The 27,523-nt window shown below is 38.5% G+C and overlaps 1 protein-coding gene across 8 annotated transcripts in view; it reads right to left on the reverse strand.

The window, feature by feature from the left end:
- Positions 1-1,646: 1,646 nt before the first annotated feature.
- Positions 1,647-27,523, reverse strand: part of HELLS (helicase, lymphoid specific) — a 46,276-nt gene continuing 20,399 nt past the window's right edge. The window contains exons 12-23 of one of the 8 annotated variants that reach the window (XR_014026699.1): positions 21,702-21,798; positions 20,867-21,028; positions 16,931-17,076; positions 16,538-16,676; positions 13,229-13,312; positions 13,034-13,153; positions 12,155-12,271; positions 10,005-10,164; positions 7,277-7,373; positions 6,843-6,919; positions 2,608-2,930; positions 1,647-2,273 (exon numbers count right to left, since the gene is read on the reverse strand). Coding sequence is in view for 4 of the 8 variants with exons in the window: in XM_081329685.1 (XP_081185811.1) it covers positions 2,803-2,930; positions 6,843-6,919; positions 7,277-7,373; positions 10,005-10,164; positions 12,155-12,271; positions 13,034-13,153; positions 13,229-13,312; positions 16,538-16,676; positions 16,931-17,076; positions 20,867-21,028; positions 21,702-21,798 (1,327 nt within the window). In the remaining 4 variants the exon portion in view is untranslated. Of the gene's footprint in view, positions 2,931-6,842; positions 6,920-7,276; positions 7,374-10,004; positions 10,165-10,821; positions 11,014-12,154; positions 12,330-13,033; positions 13,154-13,228; positions 13,313-16,537; positions 16,677-16,930; positions 17,077-20,866; positions 21,029-21,701; positions 21,799-27,523 lie in introns of those variants that run through there. The other 7 variants (XR_014026700.1, XM_081329686.1, XM_081329688.1 and 4 more) reach the window with 7 other exon arrangements.

Consider the following 27,523-nt stretch of genomic DNA (forward strand, 5'->3'; position numbering starts at 1 on the left):
AAGTTCCTTTTAAAATGATGCCAGTTTCAAGAGTTCTGGTTTCTTGAGAGATTCAGCTGAGGCAGGGCTTTACATCAACAGCATGTTTCAACACCTCTAGCAAGTCACTAAAACAGGCATTTTGTTCCATTGGCTGATAGCTTAACTTGTATAGTTATGACGTTCCTCTTGATGTCTAGCCTCAGCCTACTTCTATCTGGTTTTTCCATGGGTTTTGATCCTGTCTGCTGGGCAGTAACAGTATTAGATCTCTCTCCTGTACTACTGCTACATCAAATCTTTCATATTTTGTCTTTCATGTGACATGTGTGTCTGCCGTTTGCACAAATGGAGCTGCACGTGTGCGAGTCCTTGCTAACTGCTCATGTAAATGTGTGTGCATGTGTGCATTTGCCCAGAACCATCCCCTTGGCCCATCCTTCCCGTCGGCTCCCAAAACCGGAAAAGTTGGGGAACTCTACTTTAGAAAAATATATTAATAAATTTCCTTCTCTGTGCTTAATTGCAGAAATTTGTTACAAGTTTCTGAAAACTCCATTTTGTTTTCTATGTGCATTTTCCCCCTTTCCCTCTTTAATATTATTTTTTTCTCATTCTTTTCATGATATTGGATGATGATTAGGCTATGACCGCTCCAGGTTCTTAAGTTTCAAGGCTGTGGTAATATGGTTTAGCTGTTCTTTGGTATTATCTGTCCCGATATGTATCAGTGGGAAGGGGACTTGATAAGTCTTGGAAATTCTTCTATCTTGCCCTATCTTGCTCCTGACAATCGGCATATTTCACAAGCTGATAGACACTACCAACATGCTTGTTACAGTTCCTCAGAGCAGTAGGATACCAAGTGCTCCATCACTGAAGTTTTTTAAAAAAGAGATTGCACAGCCATTTGTCCAGATGGTATAAGGTGTCCCGCTTGAGCAGGTATAGAAGACCTCCAAGGTCCCTTCTAACTGTTATTCTGTATTTTTCCATGACACACCATAAGAGCAGTTTAGTAATGGAACTAATTACGCAGGAAGATGGTGAACTTCCCTACATTGGATATGTTAAAACAAAGGCTTGTCTTAAGATGCTTTAATTTGGATCTCACACTGTGTTGGAGTCTACTTCTTTCAACTCCAGAACACTGAAAATCTGACAAAAATAATCATGAATATTTTGGTTCAAGACGACATGATATTCTTCACTGAGAAAATGTAATTCTAAATTGGACTACACTGGGTGTTGATATAACAAATTCATGTACTCATGAATTATTATTCTATGACTGAATAAGCCATGTGTCACAAGTGGGCTGTTGACCTACAACACAGATCAGTTTCAAATCCAACCTAAACTATTGAAGCTTCCTGGTGACTTTGGGCCAGGTGCACACTCAGTCCAGTCTTCTCCACGGGATCAGTTTCTCTTTTAATACATATTAGACTCATTCATTTTCTTGGCCTTGTGTTTAATAAGCTTCTCAACTCTTTTGTTCCTTTTTGCTAACGAGTATTTTAATCATTCTAATCTTTTAACTAATTTGCAAATAGAAGTTTGAATATTCTGCCTCCTTTAATTAATTTCCTGGTTCTTTCAACTCTGGCAAAATATATACAAAGAGAAACTCTTCTTTTAGATGAATTGAATATTAAACTATTGCCAACAAAGTCTAAAAGATGTTCAAACAGAATATTAAAAAGAAACAAAAACAGTATTAATTGGTGACAGTAAAATAGCTAAAGGAGACAGATAAATGTGCTGTACTGTAACTTGTATACAAAGTTAAGTAATGCTTGCCAGGAGCAGTGATTAAACAAAACATATTTCAAGCAAAATAGCATTTATTTGTAATGTCAACACAAACTGAAGTAGTACAATCAAGGGTTGTAAACAAATACTTTGAATATCTTCTGTTCATAAAACATACTAAAAGCGAGAAGTAAAAAATTAGATGTAAAATTTCTTTAGCCGAAATTCTGCAGTAATGTGTATAGATTAGTCAGTTACCAACTACTCAAGACAAAAATAGAATCTAAAATTTCTCAGGTATTAAGAAGAGGCTCCAAGATCCACTTTTCATATACAAAAATGTAGCAACTAACACTTCAGAGCTTTTGACAATGCTTTTTGAAACAGAGACCAACAGTATCCAGGTTCAGATTACAAAGGGGCAGAAATATTATTTACGTGCCCAAATTCTGAAGTACCAGTTACATGCTAGGATCATCAGTGTTCTCTAGTATCATAAACTTGCCCATTTTTTCTTTCAGTCTCTCAGAAGTTTTCATCTGATCTGGAAGAAATGAAGCACACAGCTCAGGACCACAGTTCTTCACAGATTTCCATTTAAACAAAACTGGGCTTCTTAAATGTCTGAAAATCCATCATTCTTTGTGTGGAATTCCATTTTTTTCAGGAGGTAATTTTTTAATAGTTAATTTTTTTTGAGGTGGGTAGGTTACTTTCAGGAATAGAGATAAAACTCTGCTTCTTTCACCGGAATGCACAATTATTGTTATAGGGCAAAATTGTCTTAGGGCAAGCTCATCCCATAGCCATTTATTAAAATGACATCCAATGTTTTACCATTTCAAGGTTCTGACCCTTATTAAAGATACTTACGTTTTTGGAACATAATGTGGGAAGATTTGGAAATCTCTGAATGTCTGAGAAGTGACACAAAGAAACAATTTCATGCCTAGAGATGTCCAATACAATGCAGGGGTTGGTACGCCCCAGGCAGCTGACAGTCTCCAAAGGCTGGAGTGTGTCCCCCATTTATCTCACTCACTAGAAGGAAGCAGGAATTTGCTTTCCTTACAGTGAGGAATGTGTGTCAAGTATGTCTGGAATAGAAAATTCATCCAGACTGGTCAGGTATGAACGTCTGGTTCTGGGCAGATAGCCTGCAATGCTATATTCTAACCATTGCACCACCACGGCTTCTATATTAAAAGATATAAACAGTGTGATAACTGCTCTGTATTGCACTGTTCAGACCACACATAGAATACCATATTCAGTTTTGTTTGATTGCCAGAGTACAAGAAGAATGCTGAGGAACTGGAAAGAGTGCACAGAACAATAACAAAGATGGTGAAGGACTGGAGGCTAAATCGTGTGAAAAATAGTTAAAGGATCTGGGTGTGGTCAGCCAAAAGAAGAATGAAGGGAGACCTGATAGCAGTATTCCAATACCTGAAGGGCTTTTACCACAGAGGGTATCGATTACAGTGTCTATAATTGAAGTTTTATCCATAAGGCATGGAGTTGAAACTGTGGAAAATTAATACAGTATAAAACTGTTCCTTTTTAATCAACCAAAATGCCCACTTTATGGAAAATGAACCTTTTAGACCTCACAAATTCTATCACCAGATCTTTAGGATGGGCAAAAAGGAAATATCAAACATAATAGTTGCTTAATAGAGGTAGGGAAATACTTGGTGGTGATGTATGGTATTAAACTGAGGTAATGGTATGGGGTAATAACATACATTTATCAGGAAGCCCAAGAGTATAGGAAAATACTACTCAAATGACCCAACTGAGGACCTGCACAGTGTCAGTGATAGTATAAGGCCTATAGGAAAGAGTTATTTGAAAAGGCAAGGAGTCACATTGTAAATGCCCCTGAGGATAGGGAAGGGCCTGGATTGATTAAAAACAAACATCAAAGTTATTGGTCTACTCAAAACACTCTCTCTCTCTCTCTCTCTCTCTCTCTCTCTCTCACACACACACACACACACACACACACACACACACACAAACTACAGGAGAAAGACTTGTTGGTGGGGTGGAAACAAGAAGGAAAGATCAGAGATATAACTGGAAACAGAGTAGTAAATGTTTAATCCAGTTTCACTGGTTGGGACAGAAATACAGATGATGGAAACAAAAGATTTTATATGGCTGTGGCTTAACCCAGAGGCTGACCACCTTACTTCAGGAAAACATACATGTGGTATATAGGTAGAACATAGAATCATAGGGCTGGAAGGGACCTTAGAGGTCTTCTAGTCCAATCCTGATTAAGGCAGGAGATCTTATATAATCCCAGTCAAATGATTACCCAGTCTTGAAAACCTGAAGTTTGAAAGTGATCGAGTATTCACAACTTTGGGAGGCAAGCTGTTCCACTGATCAACTGTTCTGTCAGGAAATTTCTCATTTCTAAGTTGGATCTCTCTTTAACATGCTTCCACCCATTATTTGTCCTGCCCTCTGGTGCTTTGAAGAATAAGTCAATCCCCTCTTTTTTGTGACAGCCCCTCAAGTACTGGAGGACAGTTATAATGTTCACCAAATCCTTCTCTTCGATAGGCTAGAGACATACCTAACTGCCTCAACTGTTCATCATATGATTTAGCCACCAGATCCTGTATCACCTTTGTTGATCTTCTTTGCACGCTTTCTAGGGTCTCAGCATCTTTGTTATAATGTGGGGACCAGAACTATACTACAGAACACAGAACAATATTCCAAGTGTGGCCTCATTAGTGCAGTATAGTGATATCACTTCTCAAGATCTTGATGATATCCTGCTGTTGATGCAGCCAAGGACTGCATTGCTTATTTGACCCAGATACTACCTTTCCATACCTACGGATTTAGGTTTTCCTGCCTAAATGCAGGACTTTGAATTTCTCACCAGTGAACTGCATCTTATTAGATAAAGCCCAGTGCTCAAGTCTGTCAAGATACTTTTGAATCTACCTTCCAAAGTGTTAGCAATTCCCCCAACTTGGTGTCATCTAAAATATGATGAGTTACCCTTCTATCCCCTCATCTAGATAATTTATAAAGATGTTGAAGAATACTGGGCCCAAAACAGAACCTTTAGATATCTTACTGCATGATTCCCTCCATACAGATGTAGTTCCATTGAGGACTACACACTGGGTGTGATTGGTCAGAGAATTCGAATCCATATGGTGATGGTAGTGTATATCTTTACCAAGAAGTAATCTGTGGTCTACTTTGACAAAGGTCTTACTGAAGTCCAAGTATACTATGTCCACAGCATTTCTCTGGTCCACTAATTTAGTCACTTTATCAAAGAAGGATATAAGGTGTCTGGCACAATCTGTTTTTAACAAACTCATGCCGACTTCTAGTAATCTTGTTCATTTCTAGGTGCTCACAAATCTTCTGGTTATCTTTTCCAGGATTTCGCCAGGTCCTGAGGTCAAGCTAATTGGCCTATAACTTCCTGGATCCATTTTTCTGTAGACTGAAACCACATCAGCTCTTTTCCAGTCTTCTGGTATTCCCCTGTGCTACGGGGACTTTGAAAGATTATATTCAATGGCTCTGAGATTACATCTGCCACCTCCTTCAATACCCTGGGATGCAAACCATCTATTCCAGATGATTTGTGCTTGTTCAGGGTGGGTAGGTATTCTCTTACTATTTCCTTGCCTATCTGGATTTATATACCGTATATACTTGAGTATAAGCCGACTCGAGTATAAGCCGAGACCCCCAATTTCACCCCCCAAAACTGGAAAAAGTTGTTGACTCGAGTATAAGCCGATCCGCTGTTCTGCAAGCCTCTGCCGCCAGCAGAGGCTCGATCCGCCATTTTGCAAGCCTGAATACACAGGAATACCCTGTGTGGCCGCGGCTCTCGGGGAAGCCCTGGCTGTCAGCTTCCTCGCTCCACGCTGCCATTCGGGGCCCGCGCGTTCCCCGGGCAAATCGCGGCGCCCAGCAGGCGAGGAAACACGCCCGCTCCAGTCGCCCCCCCTTCCCTCAGGAGACGCGAAGCAAGTGACCGCCCGGAGCTTACCGAGGACTTGCTTCGGTGCTTCCAGGATCGCGCGCACCTCTCCCAAGCCGCCGCCGTCCGGAGACCTGCCGAAGTTTGGGGAGGTGCGCGCGCACCTCCCCAAACGTCGGCAGGTCTCCGGACCTCTGCGCCCTGCCTGCCTGCTTCTTTCCGCAGCGGAAAGAAGCAGGCAGGCAGGGCGTGGAGGAACGGAGACCTGCCGACGTTTGGGGAGGTTTGGGCGCCTCCCCAAACGTCGCCGGGTCTCCGTTCCTCCGCGCCCTGCCTGCCTGCTTCTTTCCGCTGCGGAAAGAAGCAGGCAGGCAGGGCGCGGAGGAACGGACACCTGCCGACGTTTGGGGAGGTTTGGGCGCCTCCCCAAACCTCGCCGGGTCTCCGTTCCTCTGCGCCCTGCCTGCCTGCTTCTTTCCACAGCGGAAAGAAGCAGGCAGGCAGGGCGCGGAGGAACGGACACCTGCCGACATTTGGGGAGGTTTGGGCGCCTCCCCAAACCTCCCCAAACTTCGGCAGGTCTCCGGACGGCGGTGGCTTGGGAGAGGTGCGCGCGATCCCAGAAGCACCAAAGCCTCGGCCGCGCACAAGTCCTCGGTAAGTTTTTTTTGTTGACTGGAGTATAAACCGAAGTGGAATTTTTCAGCCCAAAAAGTGGGCTGAAAAATTCGGCTTATACTCAAGTATATACGGTATCTGTTCTATAATGCAAAAAGGGATTAAGCAGTTCTGCTTTCTTCCTGCTGCCTGGCACCTTCTTGCCATCTGCTTCCATTAGTGGGCCTATTGTTTCTTTTACCTTCTTCTTGTTCCTTACGTACTGAAAAAAACCTTTCAATATGGTGTAAAGCAAGACACATCCTGGGAAAAAGGCTGTACTGTGTTTATGTGTGGTTGCTATGATATTTGTCAAAGAGTTAAATGTAAAATAATAACCTGGAGAGAGCAAGAGGGATATTCATAAGCATACTGGTGCTCACCACCTCAGTACTACATATAAATTGATATTTAGAATGAATTTTTTAAAATAATGCAATAAAACAGAAGGCATACTAATATATCTAATACTTACTGATAAGGTCACTTCTGTCCAGTAGTAGCTCTAAATCTTTGTCAGTTATTACCTTTTCTCTTGAACCTTTAATTTCTCTAGAAAAAGAAATATTTTATTAATTTCCCTGGCTTAACTTCTTGGCAATGACATTAGCTTTAGTTGTAAAAATGTTTCCTTCATGTAATAATTTGTTCCGTGTGGGGAACCAGTGTGATGTAGTGATTAAGGCTTGAACCAGGAATGGAGAAATTCAGGTTCTGGTCTATCCTAAGCCAACGAAACTTGCTGGATAATGTTGGGCTTGTCACTTTGCTTTAACCCAACCCAACCCACCTCACAGGGTCGATGTTGTGGGATAACAGAAAGACAAAGTGCTATGTATGCCACCTTGAACTACAAAAAGAAAAAAATAGAAAATAAATCAAATACACAAGGAAGCAAGCAGATCATACCTGTCATAATCCCTGGACTGCAGCAATTCTATTAACTCTTTGGGATCTAAGCAGCTCTTTGACTGGTTTATTCCAAATTTACCACCTTTGAACTGATCTTAAAGGGAAACAAGAAAAAATATATTGTTATTGATCAGCACTCTCACTCTGTCAGTGATTTTTTTTATTAAATATGCTGTACAAACTGTTAGTCATTTTGGTAATTCTAAAATAGAAGAATGATATAATTATGGAAAATTAATGCAAACACAAATATTTTCCAAAAGGAGCTCCTTGATATTATATATAGAGGAAGAAAATAATCATTTTGGATTCATGTTTATATAGTGCAAATATTGTTAGTTGTAGATATTAAAGAATTAATACAAAAAATAAATAAATTAAAGCACTGCATAAATAGCATCCCATTTCCAAGATCACTTGACTTAACACAAGTTGGCATCATTGCTGTCAGAGAGAATACAGGGCAAATTACTCTGAATCTAGCAGCACAAAACTATCTTTAGACATTTACTCAGTATCATTTTCTGATCTATTTCTCAGAAAAAAAGTCCCTTCAAAGACTTTATTTATTTTTATAGTCCTAAAAGCTGGATTCTGAAAATTGAAAGATTTCTTAGAATCAGACTAGGTTCTTCATTCTTTTACACCGTAAATATAAACTGTAAGCTGAAGTACACAATTGTTTGAGGTATATTATTGAGGTAATAATGTATCTCAAACAATCTGAACTACCAATGACTTCTTCATTTGCCCTCCATTTAGCAACTGAGAATCTCCCTTGTTCTAAGGAAATCTTTTCAGCCATGTCAGTAGAATGACTGAAAGGGCTGTTAGAAGTAACAACATATCTTGTATTAACCTTGATTAAAATTAATCAACTTTATATTCCTTCCATTTACTTCTAACAGTGTTAATTTTTAGTTCACACAAATATGGTCAGATTTAAGGATTTCATTTCTCTTAATTTCTTCTTTGTCCCATCTTTAAATTTATAGTAAGCCTCTTGGTAAATTCATTAGGAAAAAATTATACAGGTCACTCTCTTTTTGTTTATCACTTGTATTTCTCTTTTAAATTTTAAAGTCTCAGTCAGTTTTTTTGTGGATCCCAGTGAAGCATCTTTGTCTAAGTAAGCTCTTGGTCTGTCAATTGTAAATCCATTCTTGATACTTTCTTGTCAGATAAAATTTGTTCTACATGTTTTTTTGTTCAATACCATCTTTTGGACATAATGTATCCATAGAAGCTGGCATTATTACTGACACTATTGATATTGTCACTACTTTTTTCTGATTCCATTTTTCAAGTCTCCTTATGTATTTTTATCATTAGAACATTTTGAAGTTTTATAAATCTTTCCTCCACCTATAAAATGTATCTTCTTCTAGTGTCCAGTTTTTGAAATTATGAATTGAAAGTCTCTACTGTAGTGTGTGTGCAAAATGGTTTATCCCATCGTTTCCTGGATTTCAAACCTGTGGAAAATCACTGTCCTGCAATCTCCTTGTGAAGAGCAGCCATCTAGAACACACACCAACAAATTCTCATCCTCTCCTTATCCAGAGAGGTTTGAAGGAACCAGACTATTCACTGGTTCCTTGGTCTTTGCTGCAGTTATTAGCAGAAGACTTTAGTCAGGTACTGAATTTTCTGAGTTTTTACACAACTACATTTAGCATCCCAGCTGCAATCTAATCTAAGCCTCACAACTCTAGCAACAATCATCCATGCCTTGATTACATCATGAATATACTTACAGCCTACTAGTTCTTAGGCTACCCTCTGAAGAATACATTCGGGCTTCATTTGGTTCAAAATGCGGCAACGTGATACTCATTAACTATATTAAAAGTTTAGCCATGATGCCATTTTTTATAGGATAAACCAATATAAACTGTTGCTTTTGATTTTTAAATGCCACATAGTCTGGCTGCCTAAAAGAAGTATCTGTCTCATTATGGGTCTGTAGGTCATCAAGATATGCAGGATATGCCTTTCTGAAGTTGTCTGAGCTCCTGGGATATAGAAGGTTGCTCCCAAGCTGTAAAAAATTCTCCATAGGACTGGAATTAGAACCCAGAGACATATTTGTTTGAAAAATGTTAGTAAAGGCTTTCAGTAATGATTTATATTTTATGTTTCATGTTGTTTTTGACAGATTGTCCTTGTAGTTTGTGCCAATAAAGAAACAAATAGCTTTTAAATGGAAGACTAATGTCAACTACCATGTTTCCCAGAAAATAAGACCTGGTCTTATTTTTATTTTTTTGCCTCCAGAAGAGGCACCAGGTGTTATTTTCAGGGGGTGGGGTGGGGTGTCTTTTCCACTCACCTCACAGTGGCGGCACCAACAGCTCTGTCCTGCCCGCCCCTTCTTCTGTGGCCAAATTCTACAGATTGATTCCATAGCTTGGTTCTCGGCTGCAGAAGCCTTCCAGAAAGGCCTCTGACTGCGAAATGCAGGCCCAAGCTCTTTAGCTGCTACTTTGGCTGCAGAAGAAGTGGGCCGGTGAGGCAAGTGTCGATCCATGGGAGGCCTGGCTGCAATGGTAAGCTCCACCCCACCCTAGCTTGATTTTTAGGCTCGCGCCTCACCCCAAAACTAGGGCTTATTTGGGGGCCAGGTCTTACTTTCAGGGAAACATGGTAACAAAACCTCATAACTAGGGGTCCAACAAAGAAAATTGTGAACATGATTTCTAAGAGTTATAGAGATATTACTAACTTTTGTGGATAATCAGCTTCTCTAATTTCCTTTTGGCAGCAGCCCTTTCCACAATCTTCTGGTCAATAGTATTTACGGTTACAAAACGATATACAACCACCGGCTTTGTCTGACCAATTCTGTGACATCGGTCTTGTGCTTGAAGGTCAGACTGAGGGTTCTATGAAATGAAAATATATAAATTTAATATTTATCTTTTCATCTCCATGTAAACAATCCTACTTAGGAAAAAGAATTTCTGACTTGTTAACAATTTGGAAAAAAAAGTTCTCTGAGAGATGGGGACAACTGACCAGGGCTTTTTTTGTCATAGAATGCTCAGAACGGAGTTCCGGCACCTTTTTTGGATGGAACCTTGTAGGGTAGGCAAGGCGAGCTGTATGACATGTGTGAGTTCCGGCACCTTTTACAAAAAAAAGCACTGCAACTGACTATGACTTATCTACAACGTAGTGCAACAATAACAGACACCACACATCAGGTGAAGAGGCAGCTGTGCCTGCTCAGATGATGATGCAGCTGCTTTAAAGCATTCCTAATAGGTGTTACATGCATACCTCCAGATGCTTCAAATCACAGGTCACCCTTCGAATCTGAAACTTTGTATAACCTTTATTAAAAATCCTGAATACTTTATACATATTCTTGATCTTTAAGCATGTCAAGAAAAATGTAATACTTTCTGGTCTATTCTCAAATGCAACAATAGACAACGTTTTCAGATGCTAGGTGACCCCAAGAAACCTTCCATTCTAAGCTGAAATATCATGAGAGTTTATGAGATTTTAAGCATTTAAAAGTATTTATATATATCTACATTTTTATTTCATTCCAAGGATCTCCTGTTTGGTTAAAGATGTCAAAGATGCTTTGGGGCCTCCTGGCTCCACATTGCTCAGGCTTGTTTATTGTGACAAGCAGAAGTTTTTCATGTTCTTACATACATTCTTGAAGAAATCACAGAAATGAATCTGGCATTTTCTTTTGGCACCAAGTTGGATTCTGCTGGCTGTTAAATTGCAGAAAGTACTACAAAGGTAAGGATAGAGCAAACTTTTGATGGAATTTTATAACTATAATAATGCTGTGGACTGATTTTTTGACAACTGTACACATCGCTATGGATTCTCCCATACTAAGTGGCAACGAAAGAACTCAACTGTGTTAATTTTGTTATCCCTAATTATTTTGCCTGTTTTTGAAGTGTGCCAAGTTAAGGCCTTTAATTAGGAGAATAAGAAAAAATGTAATGTTCTCCAGTTAAATTTTGAATTTGAGAGACAAAGTCTTGTTAGAAACATTACACTGTATCTATGGTTGGTAGAATTTAGCATGCTTAAGGAAAAAACTACAAGACTCTAAATGACATACCAATACAGGTAGTTCTTGACTTATGACCACAATTGACCCCCAAAATTCTGTTGCTAAATGACACAGTTTTGCCTCATTTTACAACTTTTCTTGCCACAGATGTTAAGTGAACCATTGCAGTTATTAAGTCTATAACACGGTTATTAAGTGAATCTGGCTCCATTAACTTTGCTTGTCATAAGGTCGCAAAATGTGATCACACACGACCCCAGAATTTTGCAACTGTCATAAATGAGAGTCAGTTGCCAAGCATCTGAATTTTGAACACATGATCATGGGGATGCTGCAATGGTTGTGTGAAAAAAATTGATGTCACTTTTTTCAATGCTGTTGTAACCTCGAACAGCCATTAAATGAACTGTTGTAAGTCGAGGACTACCTGTACTTACATTTAATAAGGAAAACTATATAGCTATGTTTTACTATGTTTTTTTTAATGCTTGCGAGTCAATGTTGACTCCTGGTGACTGCCTAGACTAGTCCCTGCAAGAATTGCTGAAGTGTCTTGCCAATGCCCACTTCTTAGAGGAGAATGACTTGTCAGCTTACCAGGTTACTCAGCTGGCTTTGTGCCTTCGGCAGAAGTCACAATCTCCCAATTTCTAGCTGGTGCATTAACTACTATATCAAACTGGCTCTCGCTACTTTAAGTAGCATTTATTTTAAAATTGTACCAGATTTCATAGGCAAAACTTAAATTCCAAGTGGATTTTAAAACTGTACTCTATTGATGGAGTTGATTATACAGTCCTTTAGGATCAGGACTTCATAGTACATACCCAGTCACTGTCATAAATTATGACTGTATCCGCTGCAGTCAGATTAATGCCAAGACCTCCAGCTCGTGTGCTCACCAGAAATATAAAAACTTCAGGGTCTGTATTAAAATTCTTCATCTATAAAAGGCAGAATGTCACCAATTTAACATAAAATAGGAAAATCAGCATGCTTGTCCTTAAAGATAATAAACAGAAAGAAACCTTTAGCCATTTGGCTGCTTAAACTACAAAAAATTATAGGAAGAATTATATTATAGCATGCTCCTATATTTCACAATGTTTTTGGGGTTGAGAAGGTTAAGAACATATGTTAAAACAGTAGAAAATTTAGTAGTTTTTAAAAAAAATTCCTAATGAATTGTTTGAAAACTAAAAAAAAAAAGCCATCACAGGATACATTTTAAAAATCCAAACAAATGAAAATTTATTTTAAAAAAGAGGCATGAAAATTCAAAACTAATTTGAAGTTATGCTCTTATATCTGCAATTATTCACGATAACCTACATTTTGAATTAAGCATGGCTGGGGAATTCTGGAAGTTGAGGTCCGTACAACTTAAAATTGCCAAATGGAAAAACACTGATCTAAATATTTTGGATACATTTTTCATCACAAATGTATGTTTCAAGACATAATGCATTAATCCACATGAATTTCCAAACCATAATCCAAACTAATTTCCAGCAATTCTATAGTAATATATAACATTATCATCTCAACAACTCTACAAAATAGAGCAACAGGACTGCAAAGACTTCCCAATGACTTTTTGCAGAGGATAAGTTGAAGTCAAATAGTTTACTCCCAGCTTGTTTTCTTGATAAATCTTAGAAAAATTAAACAAATCAGGTGAATGTTTCTGAGAAAAAGCCACCTACATTTTCTTCTCTGTCTGCATAAGACATGCTTCCATCCAGACGACTAAACTGGTAATCTCTCAGATAGCAGTAGTCCATCAAAATATCCAACATTCGGGTCATTTGTGAAAACAGCACCACCTAAATTGAGGAAATGATCCTTAGTAACTTATCTCAGCGGTTTGATTTTTTTTTTTACTAAATTCAAAAAAATACCTTGTGTCCTCGCTTTTTTAGTTCTGGTAACATGCGATCCAAGAGTAATATTTTTCCAGAATTCTTCACTAGATCCTCATCCACCTTCACGTGAGGGGAAACAACAACAAAAACTATATATTATGAATATATTATAGATACTGCTTTTAACATGCTGCTTTTCTTGGCCTTTTGAAAGCAATATGTGTAAATATGGTCTCATTTCCTTTATTATCAGAGAATAGCAAAGAAAGTCACAGATTCCAGGAAAAGGTTCCTTAGGTCAATGGAAGACTTTGAGGCATTTAAAAGAAGAGTGGATCTATGGAAAGCTACAAGGAACCAATGCTGGATGGAAACAACAGAGGAGCTGGCTCCTGGGATTGACGAAAGCTGGGAGTATGAAAATCGTTGAACAGACTGCACACAAGTACAAGGTCCAGAAAGACTCTGAACAAATGGGGTTATCCAGTGGCTTCTGCTCTTCGCGATTGTGATGACCAGCAGAAAACAACAAATACATTAACTGCCCTTTATATTCTGATCAGGGTACACTCGAGGACCTCAAGACAGCATGACAGAAGACAATCAATATTGCTAGTTTCTGGGCAGGGTTTGTTTAATTTGTATATATTTTAATCTTTTATTTTATATTTTATTTTTTATGTCATATAGTATGCCTTATTTTAATTGTGATGCTTCTGACATGAATAAACAAACAGATTTCAGAAATTCTAATTCTAGCAAGTATGTCTTTTTGGTTAATAGACAGAATACCTGATAGCTGAAATAACTGCTAACAGTTAACAGAACTGATGTCGTCTACAAATATAAAGTGTCCTGTATATTTATAAATATTTATAATTGCCTAGTTACTGCTGAATGGGATTGTTATTATAAATGAAAACTTTCTTATACTGTATATAGTATAATCCTCCTCTTGGAATAAAGAAAATTGGATGATCTTGAAGACAAGATTATATTTTCTTATCAGTATAATTATGGCAGTAAAAGACAGGAGGCATTCTTAACTGCTCTGTGCTGCATGGTGAACTAGTCACTAAGTATTCAGTTCTAATGTATCTTTTATTTTCACCATAATTTCTCTTGTTGCATCCAACAACACATTCATGCAAAATATTTTACAATTCAAGGCAATTTACTTAAGGTAAGATAACCTCGATTGTCATTTTTTATTGTGGGCACATTGGCATGCATTAAAAATGAAATTCTCAAAATTCTCTTTTGCCTGCTCTCAAAAGTAACATAAAATATAAAAATATAAATATAAAATATAAAAATATAAAAATAACATACATGTAAAATCTATATACAATATATGTATGTACCTACACCCCTACATGTAAATACATATAAATATTAATCACTGTCCATCTTGAATACATAACGGAAGGAGGAAGCTTGAGAGTTCACAAGGTTGATACTGTATGGAACGAAACTGTGACTGAATCTGGATGTTCTGCTCCGGATACCACGAAGCCCCCTCCTCCCAGAAGGTAACAAGGAAAACAGGTTGTAAAGAAGATGTGTAGTGCCCCAGATAATCTTACGGACCCTACTCAAGCAACACTTATATGCTATATGCTTATATACTTTAAATCAATCCCAAACCTTTTCTTTCATTTAAATCATATTTCTTAAATCAATCCCAAACCACTATTAGAAAATCCTTTTTGCCCAATGTCAATTTACACATCCGTGTTGTGATCTTCTCCCAGTTTATGCATGACTTGGCAGAAAAAAAGAATCTAGTTCGCATAACCTCAAGTAAAGCTGCTCTGCTCTTCCCCAATTTTACTGATTGCCACCTTTCAATCAGAATTCTGCCAAGCATCTTCCCAGATGCACTTAAACCTCTGGAAGTTTTGCATATCTTTGTTTGTGCAATACAGGGTGAGCTATACAGGTGACATTCTGATCTTATATTACATCTACAGCCACAAACGCAATATCCATATACACACTAAATAAGGCACATAACTCCTCCAGAATCAAACTAGCTCAACATTTCTCCAGCTACACTGCCTGCACCTGCAGCTTACTATTTTCAATTTTTATAAATGCTTATTAGACATTAACAATGATTTGTTTCAATTCCACTTTTTAACACATCACTGCTATTCCTGCATCATCTAGAATCTTTCCAGTATTCCCTCCTTTCCCTTTTTCTCTACATATATTATCTTTCTCTCATCCTTATTTTTGCAGAATTGTTACATGTATTTTCCCTCACCCAAATCCTTTTCCACTTCATCATTCTGATAAGCATTATTTATACTTGCTTTTAGCACAACTCTACATACCTGTTGTGTAATTATTTCCACTCTGTTCTATGCAGCTTCCACACATTTCATTGTATTCATTCTTTGCCCAGATTAATCAAATCTTTTAAGATTTTTTTCATGTGGGGCTTAAAGTTTCTCTTCTTGAAGTCATTGTACTTTCTCGTTTTAATTTCTTGTCTTTTCCCCACTCCCACAGAATGAAGTCTCTCACATTTACAACCTCTCTTCACCCCTTACTAATCAAATTATGCTTTAAGTTTTATACTTCTTTCTTTGCCATGTATGCATAGACAGGATTATGCTTACATAGCTGCATATTTTTCTACTTACCATTCCCCATTTATTTATTATATGAGCTCCCAAAAACCTAGATAACCCCAATTCATACACCTTAGCCATTCATTCATAATTAAACTTATATCTGCACTTTCCTGCATGTACTCTTCAACTCCCATTCCACAAAGACTATTTGAATGTGTCAATTATATCCTTCCCCTTTCTCTTAATCTCAAACATACAACGTACTTAAATGTTCTTTCATTTCACACCCTTTACCTTTTACTGTTTTGAAATCACAAGCTGCAATTGTCAATTTACTATACAGAGGTAAGCCCACAGATATTGATCTCACTACTTATTGTGGTTTGGGTCAAAGTTTTCACAGTTTTTTTTAAATAAATGAGAAATATAGATTGATTTTGGTAGATTTTGACAAATTTTGACTAGTATGCATAAACAAAGTCTCATTTTACCTCAAAACGTATTTATCTAATCCATGCAATAGTATACGTAAGCCAGTATCTTTAGCTGAAAGACTACCTTACTTACCAACATAATGTTGCCCATATCCCATCACGTAGCAGGTATATACAGGATATTTTAAACCCTACTTCTTTTGGCCAGCCAACAACCTTGCTTAAGAATTGACTAAAGCCGTAGACAGTTTTTCAACCAACACTATCAAAGTAAGTCTAAACTAGACCCACAGGTTTATGTCTACTCGTAGCGAAGAATAAAGATTTACCTTAAATTGCTGTGTGACAGAGTCCAGGGGATATTCAATAAGATATGGATGGTTGCAACACTTCCTCAGCAGCATCATAATGTTCTGCAACTTAAGGTTGATTTCTGAATCCAAAGGCATATCCACTGCAATCACTGGCCTTACAAATGAAAGCAAATTGAAATAAAGCTACAAGTAAAATCTACCAAATGTGTCAGTACAGTATTACACTTCAAGAGCTATTTCATCCAATTATTCTGTTTCAGTGCTGATTAATCTATAGCTACTGATATGTAGAATATTTTATCAATAAGATTAAGAATGATGTTTAGGTTTATTATGAGTTTATTTCTCAATGTTACCTGGCTGTGAAGGTATTTTGCAAATAATCCAAAGAAAATTTGGATTAACTACCTCTCTTTTTCAGCCTCTTCTTGTGTTTTACTGATTAGTTCTTCCAGTGCGTCAGGAAATTCATTTTCTCTGAGCTCACGATAATTAACTAGTTTCCGACTGCGTCGCTTTGGTCGGCCTGTAGAACTCAGCTCCATAACTTCTTCCTATAAAATGCAAGACCTCGTTATTTATAGCAGGGGTCCCCAACCTTGGCCACTTTATGACTTGTGGACTTCAACTCCCAGAATTCCTCAGCCACAAGTCATAAAGTGGCCAAGGTTGGGGACCTCTGATTTATAGAAATGTGTTCCTTGAGCAATGATCAGTACACTTATATTGATGGGTCCTGCATCTGCCTGGTATATTTTCCTTTGCACTCCTTGCTGGATGCCATCCCTGCTCCAGCTAATTCCTCACAATTCAACTAAGTGACAGAGCAGTGAAAATTAGGGTCTGAATAATAAGTAACCACTCAAATACCTAGTTCTTGTTTAATGTGTTTCTGGGATTCACATTTATGGAAAAGAGAAAAGCTAAAAACTGGGCAAGGGGAAGAGTTAAAAATCACCAAAGACATGGTTTATCACAGAATAATCCACGCCCTGGAATGCCCAGTGCTCATCATTGAAAATATTGCATACTACAGATTGTTGCCCTGTAAGACTCTGGAACAGAAACACACATGGGAAAGGATGACTTTGCATTATAGGAGGCAACCCAAATCATGGTTTTCCAACAACATGCAAATAAATATTTATCTGCCCCAAAGATGACTGATTTTTGCAAACAGACTGCCAGTTTGCCTATATCTTTGAAGCAGAGAGAGTTTCTTAAGAGGCAGGGGGACTTGTTGGGGGGAAGAACACCTATCCTAAGGAGATTGATGCTTCTATAAATACTGGAAATGGCTGGAAAAATGAACTAGGGATTTGGAATTTAATTTGTATTAGTGAATGATAAACTCAGACAACACGTTGAATAAGCACTGTTGAATTATATTAAAAATCAATAAAAACTTTTTTTTAAAAAAGCAATAAATACAATGGCCATATCAGCAGTACAAGAGGCAAGACCTGGGCATTAAGACTGAAACTAAAACTAAAGATAAATACTAAGATGTATATGTTCTCACGGGGGAATATGAATTTGCAAAAAGTAGAACAAAAAAAATCTATCCCACTGATAACAAAAGAATGCCAGGGACCAAAGAGGCTCTGAAGAGTCTTTTTCAGGCTGACAAAATATTTTTCCCTCAACTAAGACTGCAGTTTCTTCAGGTCATATGTTGGCAGGATGCATCAACCCCTTCTCTTATTACTTGTAATCCCTTATGAGGAAAAATGGTCAGAAAACCAAGAATAATTCCAGAGAAATTTGAGGAGAGAAGCTACTCTTTTTCACATGTATTATATTGAGAAACCAGTTTTCCTCCACTTTCTGCCTATGCTTTTCATATCTTGATCCCCGGATGCAGACTTTACATCACTCTCTGTTAAATTTCAACCTGTTTTGCTCACTGTTTAAGCCTGTCTAAGCCTTTGAATCTTTTATTTCTTTTCTAAAGTGCTAAGCACTTCTAGATTTGTGGGATCTGCAAGTCTGTTTGGTGAGCTCTGGCAATATGGGAAGGACTAGAAGCTAAGTTAAATGCAAGTCTCAGGAGAATTTGTTTCGAAGCCTGGTGCAATGCAGGAGGAGGCCCCCTCTTGAACGTCAGAAGGTGGCAGAGCCAAAAAGAGCTTCTCCTGCAAAACTTAAAAGCTAGATAGGTTCATAACAGGAGAACCAGTTCTTAAATAACGTCATCTAAGCCATTTACAGCTTTAAAAGTCAACAATAGTGCAATATTGACAACTAGATCTTTCACTAATGGAATCAGATACTCTCTGTAGTTTGCACTATTACAAGCTTACTTTTGAGCAAACTGCAATTTTATGACACTTTTCAAGGATAGCCAATGCAAAGGAAAAACAAGATGCAACTAAAATAGGGATAATTCCTGCCAAATCTGACAGGCTAGAGAAGAATTTTAGGTGTTGTGTAAAGATACTCCTTGCCAAAACAAGAACAGGACAAGAAACAACGATTGGAAACTGATTAAAGAGAGAAGCAACCTGGAATTAAGGAGAAACTTCCTGACAATGAGGAGTATTAACCAGTAGAACAGCTTGCCTCCAGAAATCGTGGGTGCTCCATCACTGGAGATTTTTAAGAAGAAACTGGACAGTCACTTGTCTGAGATAGTATAGGTTCTCCTGCTTGAGCGGGGGGGGGGGGGAGAGGGGGGCTGGACTAGAACAGGGCTTTTGAATCAGTGGTACATTGGCACCTGGCAGGTGGTACGTCATCGTCCTAGAGAAGTAGTGGGGGGGGGAGGGGAATGAGCTGAAGTGGTGGCAGCACCGCACAACCCTGAGTAAGAGACAGCTGGAGCTGCAGGGCTGTCAGGGCTCAGCAGAAGCTCCTGGCGCTTCTGATCAGCTGGTGCCCGGCACTGATCCTTGCGCTTCTGCTGAGCCCCACAGAAGCACCAATCATCTGGAGCCCGGTGCTGTTCTTGGCACTTCTGCTGAGCCCCGCAGAATCGCCAGTCAGCTGGAGCCTGGCGCTGATCCTGGCACTTACAACAGTCACTAAATGAATTGTTGTAAGTTCTATCACTTTTAGGATATAGCAATATCCTAAAATATCCGAGTACCACCAATCGCCTAGCAAGGTGTCAAAAACCTGATGACTTCATACTTCATCACTTTTTTCCTTTTTTTTTTTTTTGGTCATCAAGTTTTTGACACCTTGTTAGGCGACTGGTGATACTCAGAAATTGCCATATCCTAAAAGTGGTACAATGGGTGAAAAAGTTGAAAAGCCCTGGACTAGAAGACCTCCAAGGTCCCTTCTAGCTCTATTCTATTCTAAAACCACAATTCATGAATTCAGCTTTCTATGTATCAGCTGCCTTGTGAAATTATACTGAGATGTAATTTCAGCTTGTATTACTTTAATTATTAAAATTAAGCAATGTTCCAGGACACTGATTGTTTCCATGGTATAGGATGAAAAAAAGCAACAGAGCCAAGTATTATATTTGAAACCGGGTTATAACCTCCTTGGTTCTTCATTAATGATCTTATTAGTGTCTTCCTGAAATGGGGGAGGTGTCATATCCCTTCCATAAAAAAGATGCTGAGACTCTGGAAAGAGTGCAGAGAAGAGCACAAAGATAATTAGAGGGCTGAAGGCTAAAACATACCAACAATGGTTGCAGGAATTGGGTATCTCTAGTGTTGCAATATCTAAGAGGCTGCCACAACAAGAGGTGGGCCAGTCTATTTTCCAAAGCACTTGAAGGCAGGACAAGAAGCAATGATTGAATCTAATCAAGGAGAGAAAGCAATCTAGAACTAAGGAGAAATTTCCTGACAGAACAAGTAACCAATGGAATGACTTTCTCCAGAAATTGTGGGTGCTCCAACACTGGAGATTTTTAAGAGATTGGACAACCATTTGTCTGAAATGGTATAGGGTCTCCTGTTTGATCAGAGCATTGGATTAGAAGACCTCCAAGATCCCTTCCAACTGTTATAAAAGGGCACTGACCACCTCTCAATTCCAGACTAGTAGAGTCGAGTAAGCAGGTATTTGCCCTCGTATCTTAACAACTTCAAAATCTACAAGAGGCAAAGAATTCAAGATAACAAGAGACGTGATTGCTTTAGTTACTTTCCTATGACTTGTCCCAATGCTAGAGTCTAAGTTAAAATGGGTCCAAGTGACTTTATTTTCCACAATTCAGTATTCCAGCTTCTTCCTTCCTAACGTTAGTGGAGGAGATGTGACACAAAATGGAAATGAGATGTTTCAGCTTTTCCAGTTTCCTTCTATCTATACTCTATCTTTACCCAAACAGAAGACAATGGCCAAAACATCCCTAAGCCAAAATACTGAAACAAATACCTGGTTGTTTCCCAAAAGCTTCTGAATTGTCTTGTTTATAATGGCACTGTAGAAAATTTCTTGTTTCTTAACAAGAGGTGCATAGACCACAACTTCACGCTTGGGAGGGACTTCTACAGCTACATCTGATTTCAGTCTTCTCAATAGGAAAGGAGTCAAAATCTAGAGTCAAAAAATCAAAATACATTTCTATCCATTTATGATTAAAACCTTGCTTATTTCAAAAGAAAACATTGTCATTCCAAGACTGCATGATGTGATGTTTTGTATGTAATTGCTTTCAACTGCATTTTGACAGAAAATTTGGCCTTGGCAAACCTCTTCTGTAAACTACTAAGTGCTTAAAATTTTCCTTCTAAGGCAAAGAATTAAGAGTTCTAAATCTTTTTTTTAAAAAAAACAGAAGAAAAGATAAACAGTCTCACTGTCATCAAGGCAAAATATTTCCACATATAACCACTCTCTACTACAGCTAACACAAAACAGAAGCAACCACAATCTTTGTGACTGGTGAAAGAAATGACCCCCCCCCAATCTATACTCACCAACCAACAACCATTGCCCTTGGCAAAGACTAAATCCTGAATATTCAAGTATTGAGTATAAGAAGAGTGTCATGAGAAAAAAACTCCTTAATTACTCAGCAAATATATCTTCACGGTGAGGAATTCACACTTGGAAAATAAGGATGCCCACAGATATATGTTAACAGTGGTATTTGTAAATATATTCATTTGTGGTCATATATAGTTATCAATAATATGTCACAATATAATATTTAAAGGAAAAGTGGCAACCTGAAGAAAATAACATATTTTAAGCAATGAAAACAGACCTGGTGCAACATGTGCAAGATATTCTGTTCTCTTTCCTTAGCAACAATATCTTCAGCAATTTCAGAAATACTGGTAATATCAAACCAGGATTCAAAACTAGAAAAAAAATATCAAGAAAAATGAATTGAGAACTTGACAAAAAAATGAATTAAGAAGCGAGAAGCTACAATTTAGTTCTGTAATGAAAAAAAAAATCAAGGTCTGCAATGTACACTGATTATACAAAATGTATTTTTTCTTGTTCATATTATTTTGCCTTTTAAAAAGGGCACAAGAGATTCAGAGCATGAAACTTTGTCCAATGATTGCAATGAAACTCCACTTATCATGTCTCCCCCCATTCCTGATGCATTTGAATTTTATATTTATTTTCACACCCATCTTTAAGTTATAAAATCTAGAAGAAGTACAATCTTAGAGTGCAACAAAATTCCAACCACTGCAGGATTTAGTTGGTAGATGGGAATAGCACACAAATCTGGGGCCAATTTCTGAAAGTCCAAATTGATGTATTATTAATGAATTTGTCAGCAAGAATGCTTGATCACAAAGACATATTTGAAATCAAAAGGACCTTGAAAAACTTTGCTCTTATAAGCCACTAAAAAAAGAAAAGAAAAGAAACTAACATCCTAAGGTGTTACAGAAAAAAAGCCATGTAATTCCATAGAAAACTAATATAAAAAGAAAGAAGGGTTGGCCTGGGCTGAAAAGACTAACAAGAAGAAAAGGCTCCAGAAAAACATTACATAGAGGCAAAAAACTTTTCTTGTGTTATTATTGCCATTGTGCCTGAAATGATGCCAAGAAAATTCTGGGAGACATATCATTGATTACGGTAGTTGTCCTACTATATATGGGGCTATAAGTGTCACACTTGTATTCTGTAATAGTGAAAACAATGCAACTTCAAGGAGAATCAGTTCTTAGAACTGATACCAATGTTCTGCTTTGCCACTGAAAATACTGCCTTTTTATATTTAATATATTAACTGTTCATTATTAGGTGCCTCCTAAAAGCACAGGAATAGAGGCTAAGTTAGTCTTAATAACTAGGTTGCAGTTCTTGAGTCAAGTACTCCTTATGACCTATATTAGAACCTCAAACAAGCCAAGAATTGCATAACATCAGGATTGACTCACTTGCAAAAGGCAAGTGGTTTTTACCAACATAAGCTCCTTCACTAAGATAAAAGGATAACATATTGAATGATCATTTTTTTTACAGTAGAGTTGTTAATGGAAGTTTGGATTTCTATATGAATTGATCCAATTTTACATTTTTGAACTAATATTGATTTTGATATTTTCAATATTTTTAAACTAATATTGAACTAACATGATTCACTAAAAAGTTCATCTTCTCAAAATGTGTTGTTTGTTCTTCAATTAAAAATGCAAGGAAAAGCGTGCACTAGAATATATGTTAAAATCTACTTGAAGGAAATTATTGGCAACCCCCCCCCCATAAAATGACATTAATTATGCATACAAATTTAATCTCTTTTAAGAAATCTAAAATAGATGCAGACCTTATTAAATATTTGTTAAAACTATATGGTAATGTTTCTTAAACCACCAATCATCCAGACCTACAAATAGTCCTTGCTTAACAATTTATTCAGCGACAATTCAAAGTTACTATGTCGCTGAATGAACGGAACTTTCATGCGATTTACAGGTTCTTGAAGTTACAGATTTACAGGTTCTTGAAGTTACAGCTGTTGCAGTACCCGTTGTCATGTGATGAACATGTGAGCTCCTGGCAGCCAGCCCATTATTTACAATTGCAGGGGTGGTTCAACTGTTCCCAAAGACCTCTCTCTCCCACAAACTCTGCCTTTTGGCTGCCCTGCACAATGCTACCCTATCCGATCTTCACTGTCATTTTCCTCCTGCTATTAATGAGGTGTGCCAGGCTGGCCCTTTGTGAGGCAGCTGCTGGCCGTGTGCGCCCTCCTGCCTACAGCACCAGGTATCCCTGGCCTGGCTCCACTTGGACTACGGCAGCCACTTAACTACCTATTGGCCTGTTTGAGAACTGCCCAGGACTCACAACTTCCTGTTAGCTTCCCCAATGATTTTGCTTGATGGAAACTGGTAGGACACTACAAGGAGGTTCTCACTTAATGACCCTCAATCCTCAATTTACGATGGCAAAATGGACTGCTGAACTGCCATCACTAAGCAAGGCAGTCATTTGATATTATGCTTTATGACTGCATCACTTAATGATGGAAAAAAATTTTTTAATCCCATTTATATCCCGCCCTTCTCCGAAGACTCAGGGCGGCTTACAATCTAAAGCACAATGTAATTTAAGGACCCAAGAGTTAAGTGAGGACTACCTGTATTTATATCAGAGATGGGTTTTTCTTCCTCTACCCCATGAAAGAAGCTAAGAAAAAGGGTACTCTATTTTCCTATATAGTATCCTCCAATGTCACAAACAATTCCTAAACAAAAAACCTTTATGCCTTCTTTCCTCTTTGTATCTATGCCTTTTGTGCATGGAAGTCCATAACCAGGAATGTACTTCTGTTTAGCAGCTTATTGGCCTGGAAGAAAATGCCTGTGAAAATAGGCTTAATCAGTGGTCCCCATCCTTGGCGGCCTGGGTGTGTGTGAGTGGCAGGCGCACGGGCACAGCTCCATTGGTGTGAGTCGGCACATGCACCCTCCACTCGCATGAGTGGAGGGTGCTTGTGCTCACATGCGAACCTCCATTTGTGCAAATGGAGCTTTGTATGCGAGTGCAGCTTTGTGTATGTGTGCTTGCCCATCGCTCACCCAGCCTGGGCTAAGCCACTGTTCTATCAGAGACTAAACCTCTGGCTTCTCAGGTATTGTTCCATGCTGCCTCCCTCAGCTCCATTCAACAGATGTAATAGAGATAAGGTGTGGAAGAGTGTTGAATAACTTCCAGACTTCAACTGGGAAATGTCTGGCAATTCATTATTGGAACTGTTAGAGGACTTTTATGCCTTGGAAGCATGTACAAGTAAAAAAAACAACCTGAATGTAAGTATACCTCAATCTGGCAATCAATTCTAGTTACTATTGTGTTTGAAAGTTGAATGATATCACTTTAGATTTTTTTTCTTCCTTAAGAACTGATTTTTCTATTTAAAATCCTGTATTAGTCATATGTCCCCTTCATGGATTACTGCCTTGTCGTGGCAAAGGGGCTTGCGTAATTCAATGAAGCTATGAGCTATGCCGTGCAGGGCCACCCAAGATGGAAAGGTCATAGCAGAGAATTCTGACAAAATGTGATCCACTGGAGAAGGAAATGACAACCCACTCCAGTATATTTGCCATGAAAACCCTATGGACAGTACCAAAAGGCAAAACGATATGACGCTGGAAGATGAGCCCCTCAGGTCGGAAGACATCCAATATGCTACTGGGGAAGAGCAGAAGGCTAGTACTAGTAGCGCCAGAAAGAATGAAGCGACTGGGCCAAAGCCGAAAGGACGCTCAGCTGTGGATGTGTCTGGTGGTGAAAGGAAAGTCCGATGCTGTAAAGATTTATTCTCCATAGGAACCTGGAATGTAAGATCCATGAATCAAGGAAAGCTGGACATGGTCAAACAAGAGATGACAAGACTGAACATCGACATCTTAGGTATCAGCGAACTAAAATGGACAGGAATGGGTGAATTTAATTCAGATGACCATCAGGTATACTACTGCGGGCAAGAATCCCTCAGAAGAAATGGAGTAGCCTTCATAGTCAATAAAAGAGTAGGAAAACCAATACTGGGATACAATCCTCAAAATGACAGAATGATCTCAGTTCGAATCCAAGGCAAACCATTCAATATCACAGTAGTCCAAGTCTATGCCCCAACCACCAGTGCTGAACAGGATGAAATTGACCGGTTGTATGAAGCCCTACAGCACCTTATAGGATTAACACCAAACAATGATGTCGTTATCATCATGGGGGATTGGAATGCTAAAGTAGGAAGCCAAAAGATAACCGGAATAACAGGCAAGTTTGGCCTTGGAGTACAAAATGAAGCAGGGCACAGGCTGATACAATTTTGTCAAGAGAATACGATGGTCATAGCAAATACTCTTTTCCAACAACCCAAGAGACGGCTCTACACATGGACATCACCAGACGGTCAACACAGAAATCAGATTGACTATATGCTCTGCAGCCAAAGATGGAGAAGCTCTATACAGTCAGTAAAAACAAGACCAGGAGCTGACTGTGGCTCAGACCATGAGCTTCTCATTGCAAAGTTTACACTTAAACTGAAGAAAGTACGGAAAAGCACTAGGCCACTCAGGCATGAATTAAATCATATCCCGGTTGAATATACAGTAGAGGTGACAAATAGATTTAAGGAATTAGACCTGATAGACAGAGTGCCTGAAGAACTATGGACAGAGGTTCGCAACATTGTACAACAGGTAGCAACCAAAACCATCCCCCCAAAAAAAGGAAATGCAAGAAAGCAAAATGGCTGTCTGACAAAGCTTTGCATATAGCTGAGGAAAGAAGGGAAGCAAAAGGCAAGGAAGAAAAAGAAAGATACGCCCAATTGAATGCAGAATTCCAGAGAATAGCTAGAAGAGATAAGAATGCCTTCTTAAATGAACAGTGCAAAGAAATAGAAGAAAACAATAGAATAGGGAGGACCAGAGATCTTTTCAAGAAAATTGGAGAGATGAAGGGAACGTTTAATGCAAAAATGGGCATGATAAAGGACCAAAATGGCAGGGACCTAACAGAGGCAGAAGAGATTAAGAAGAGGTGGCAAAATTACACAGAAGAACTATACAAGAATGAGCTTAACGTCCCTGATAATCACAATGAGGTGGTCACTGACCTAGAGCCAGACATCCTAGAACTTGAAGTGAAGTGGGCCTTAGAAAAGCTGAGCAACAACAAAGCTAGTGGAGGTGACAGTATTCCAGCTGAGCTATTCAAAATCTTAAAAGACGATGCAGTAAAAGTGCTACACAAAATTTGCCAGCAAATTTGGAAAACTCAACAGTGGCCACAGGATTGGAAAAGATCAGTTTACATTCCAATTCCAAAGAAAGGCAGTGCCAAAGAATGTTCAAACTATCGCACCATTGCACTCATTTCTCATTCTTGTAAAGTTATGTTTAAAATCCTACAAGCTAGACTCCAGCAGTATGTGGATCGAGAACTACCAGAAGTACAGGCAGGATTTCAAAGAGGCAGAGGAACTAAAGATCAAATTGCCAACATACGCTGGATCATGGAGAAAGCTAGAGTTCCAGAAAAACATCTACTTCTGCTTCATTGACTATGCTAAAGCCTTTGATTGTGTGGATCATAACAAACTGTGGCAAATTCTTAAACAGATGGGCGTACCAGACCATCTTCACTATTGTTCAATCTGTATACCTACCTTACTCTGTACACCGCCCCGAGTCCCTCGGGAGAAGGGCGGTTTATAAAAACAAATAAATAAATAAATAAATAAATAAATCTTATTTTTCTCTTGAGAAACCTATACGTGGGCCAAGAAGCAACAGTGAGAACTGGACACGGAACCACTGATTGGTTCAAAATTGGGAAAGGAGTCCAGCAAGGCTGTATACTGTCGCCCTGCCTATTTAACTTATATGCAGAGCACATCATGAGAAAGGCAGGGCTTGATGAATCAAAAGTTGGAATTAAGATTGCCGGAAGAAATATCAACAACCTAAGATATGTAGATGATACCACTCTAATGGCAGAAAGTGAAGAAGAACTAAAGAGCCTCTTGTTGTAGATGAAGGAGAGTGCAAAGGTTGGGTTGAAACTTAACATTAAGAAAACCAAGATCATGGC

The sequence above is a fragment of the Vipera berus genome, assembly GCF_964194415.1.
Source record: "Vipera berus genome assembly, chromosome: 5".
NCBI lineage: Eukaryota > Metazoa > Chordata > Lepidosauria > Squamata > Viperidae > Vipera > Vipera berus.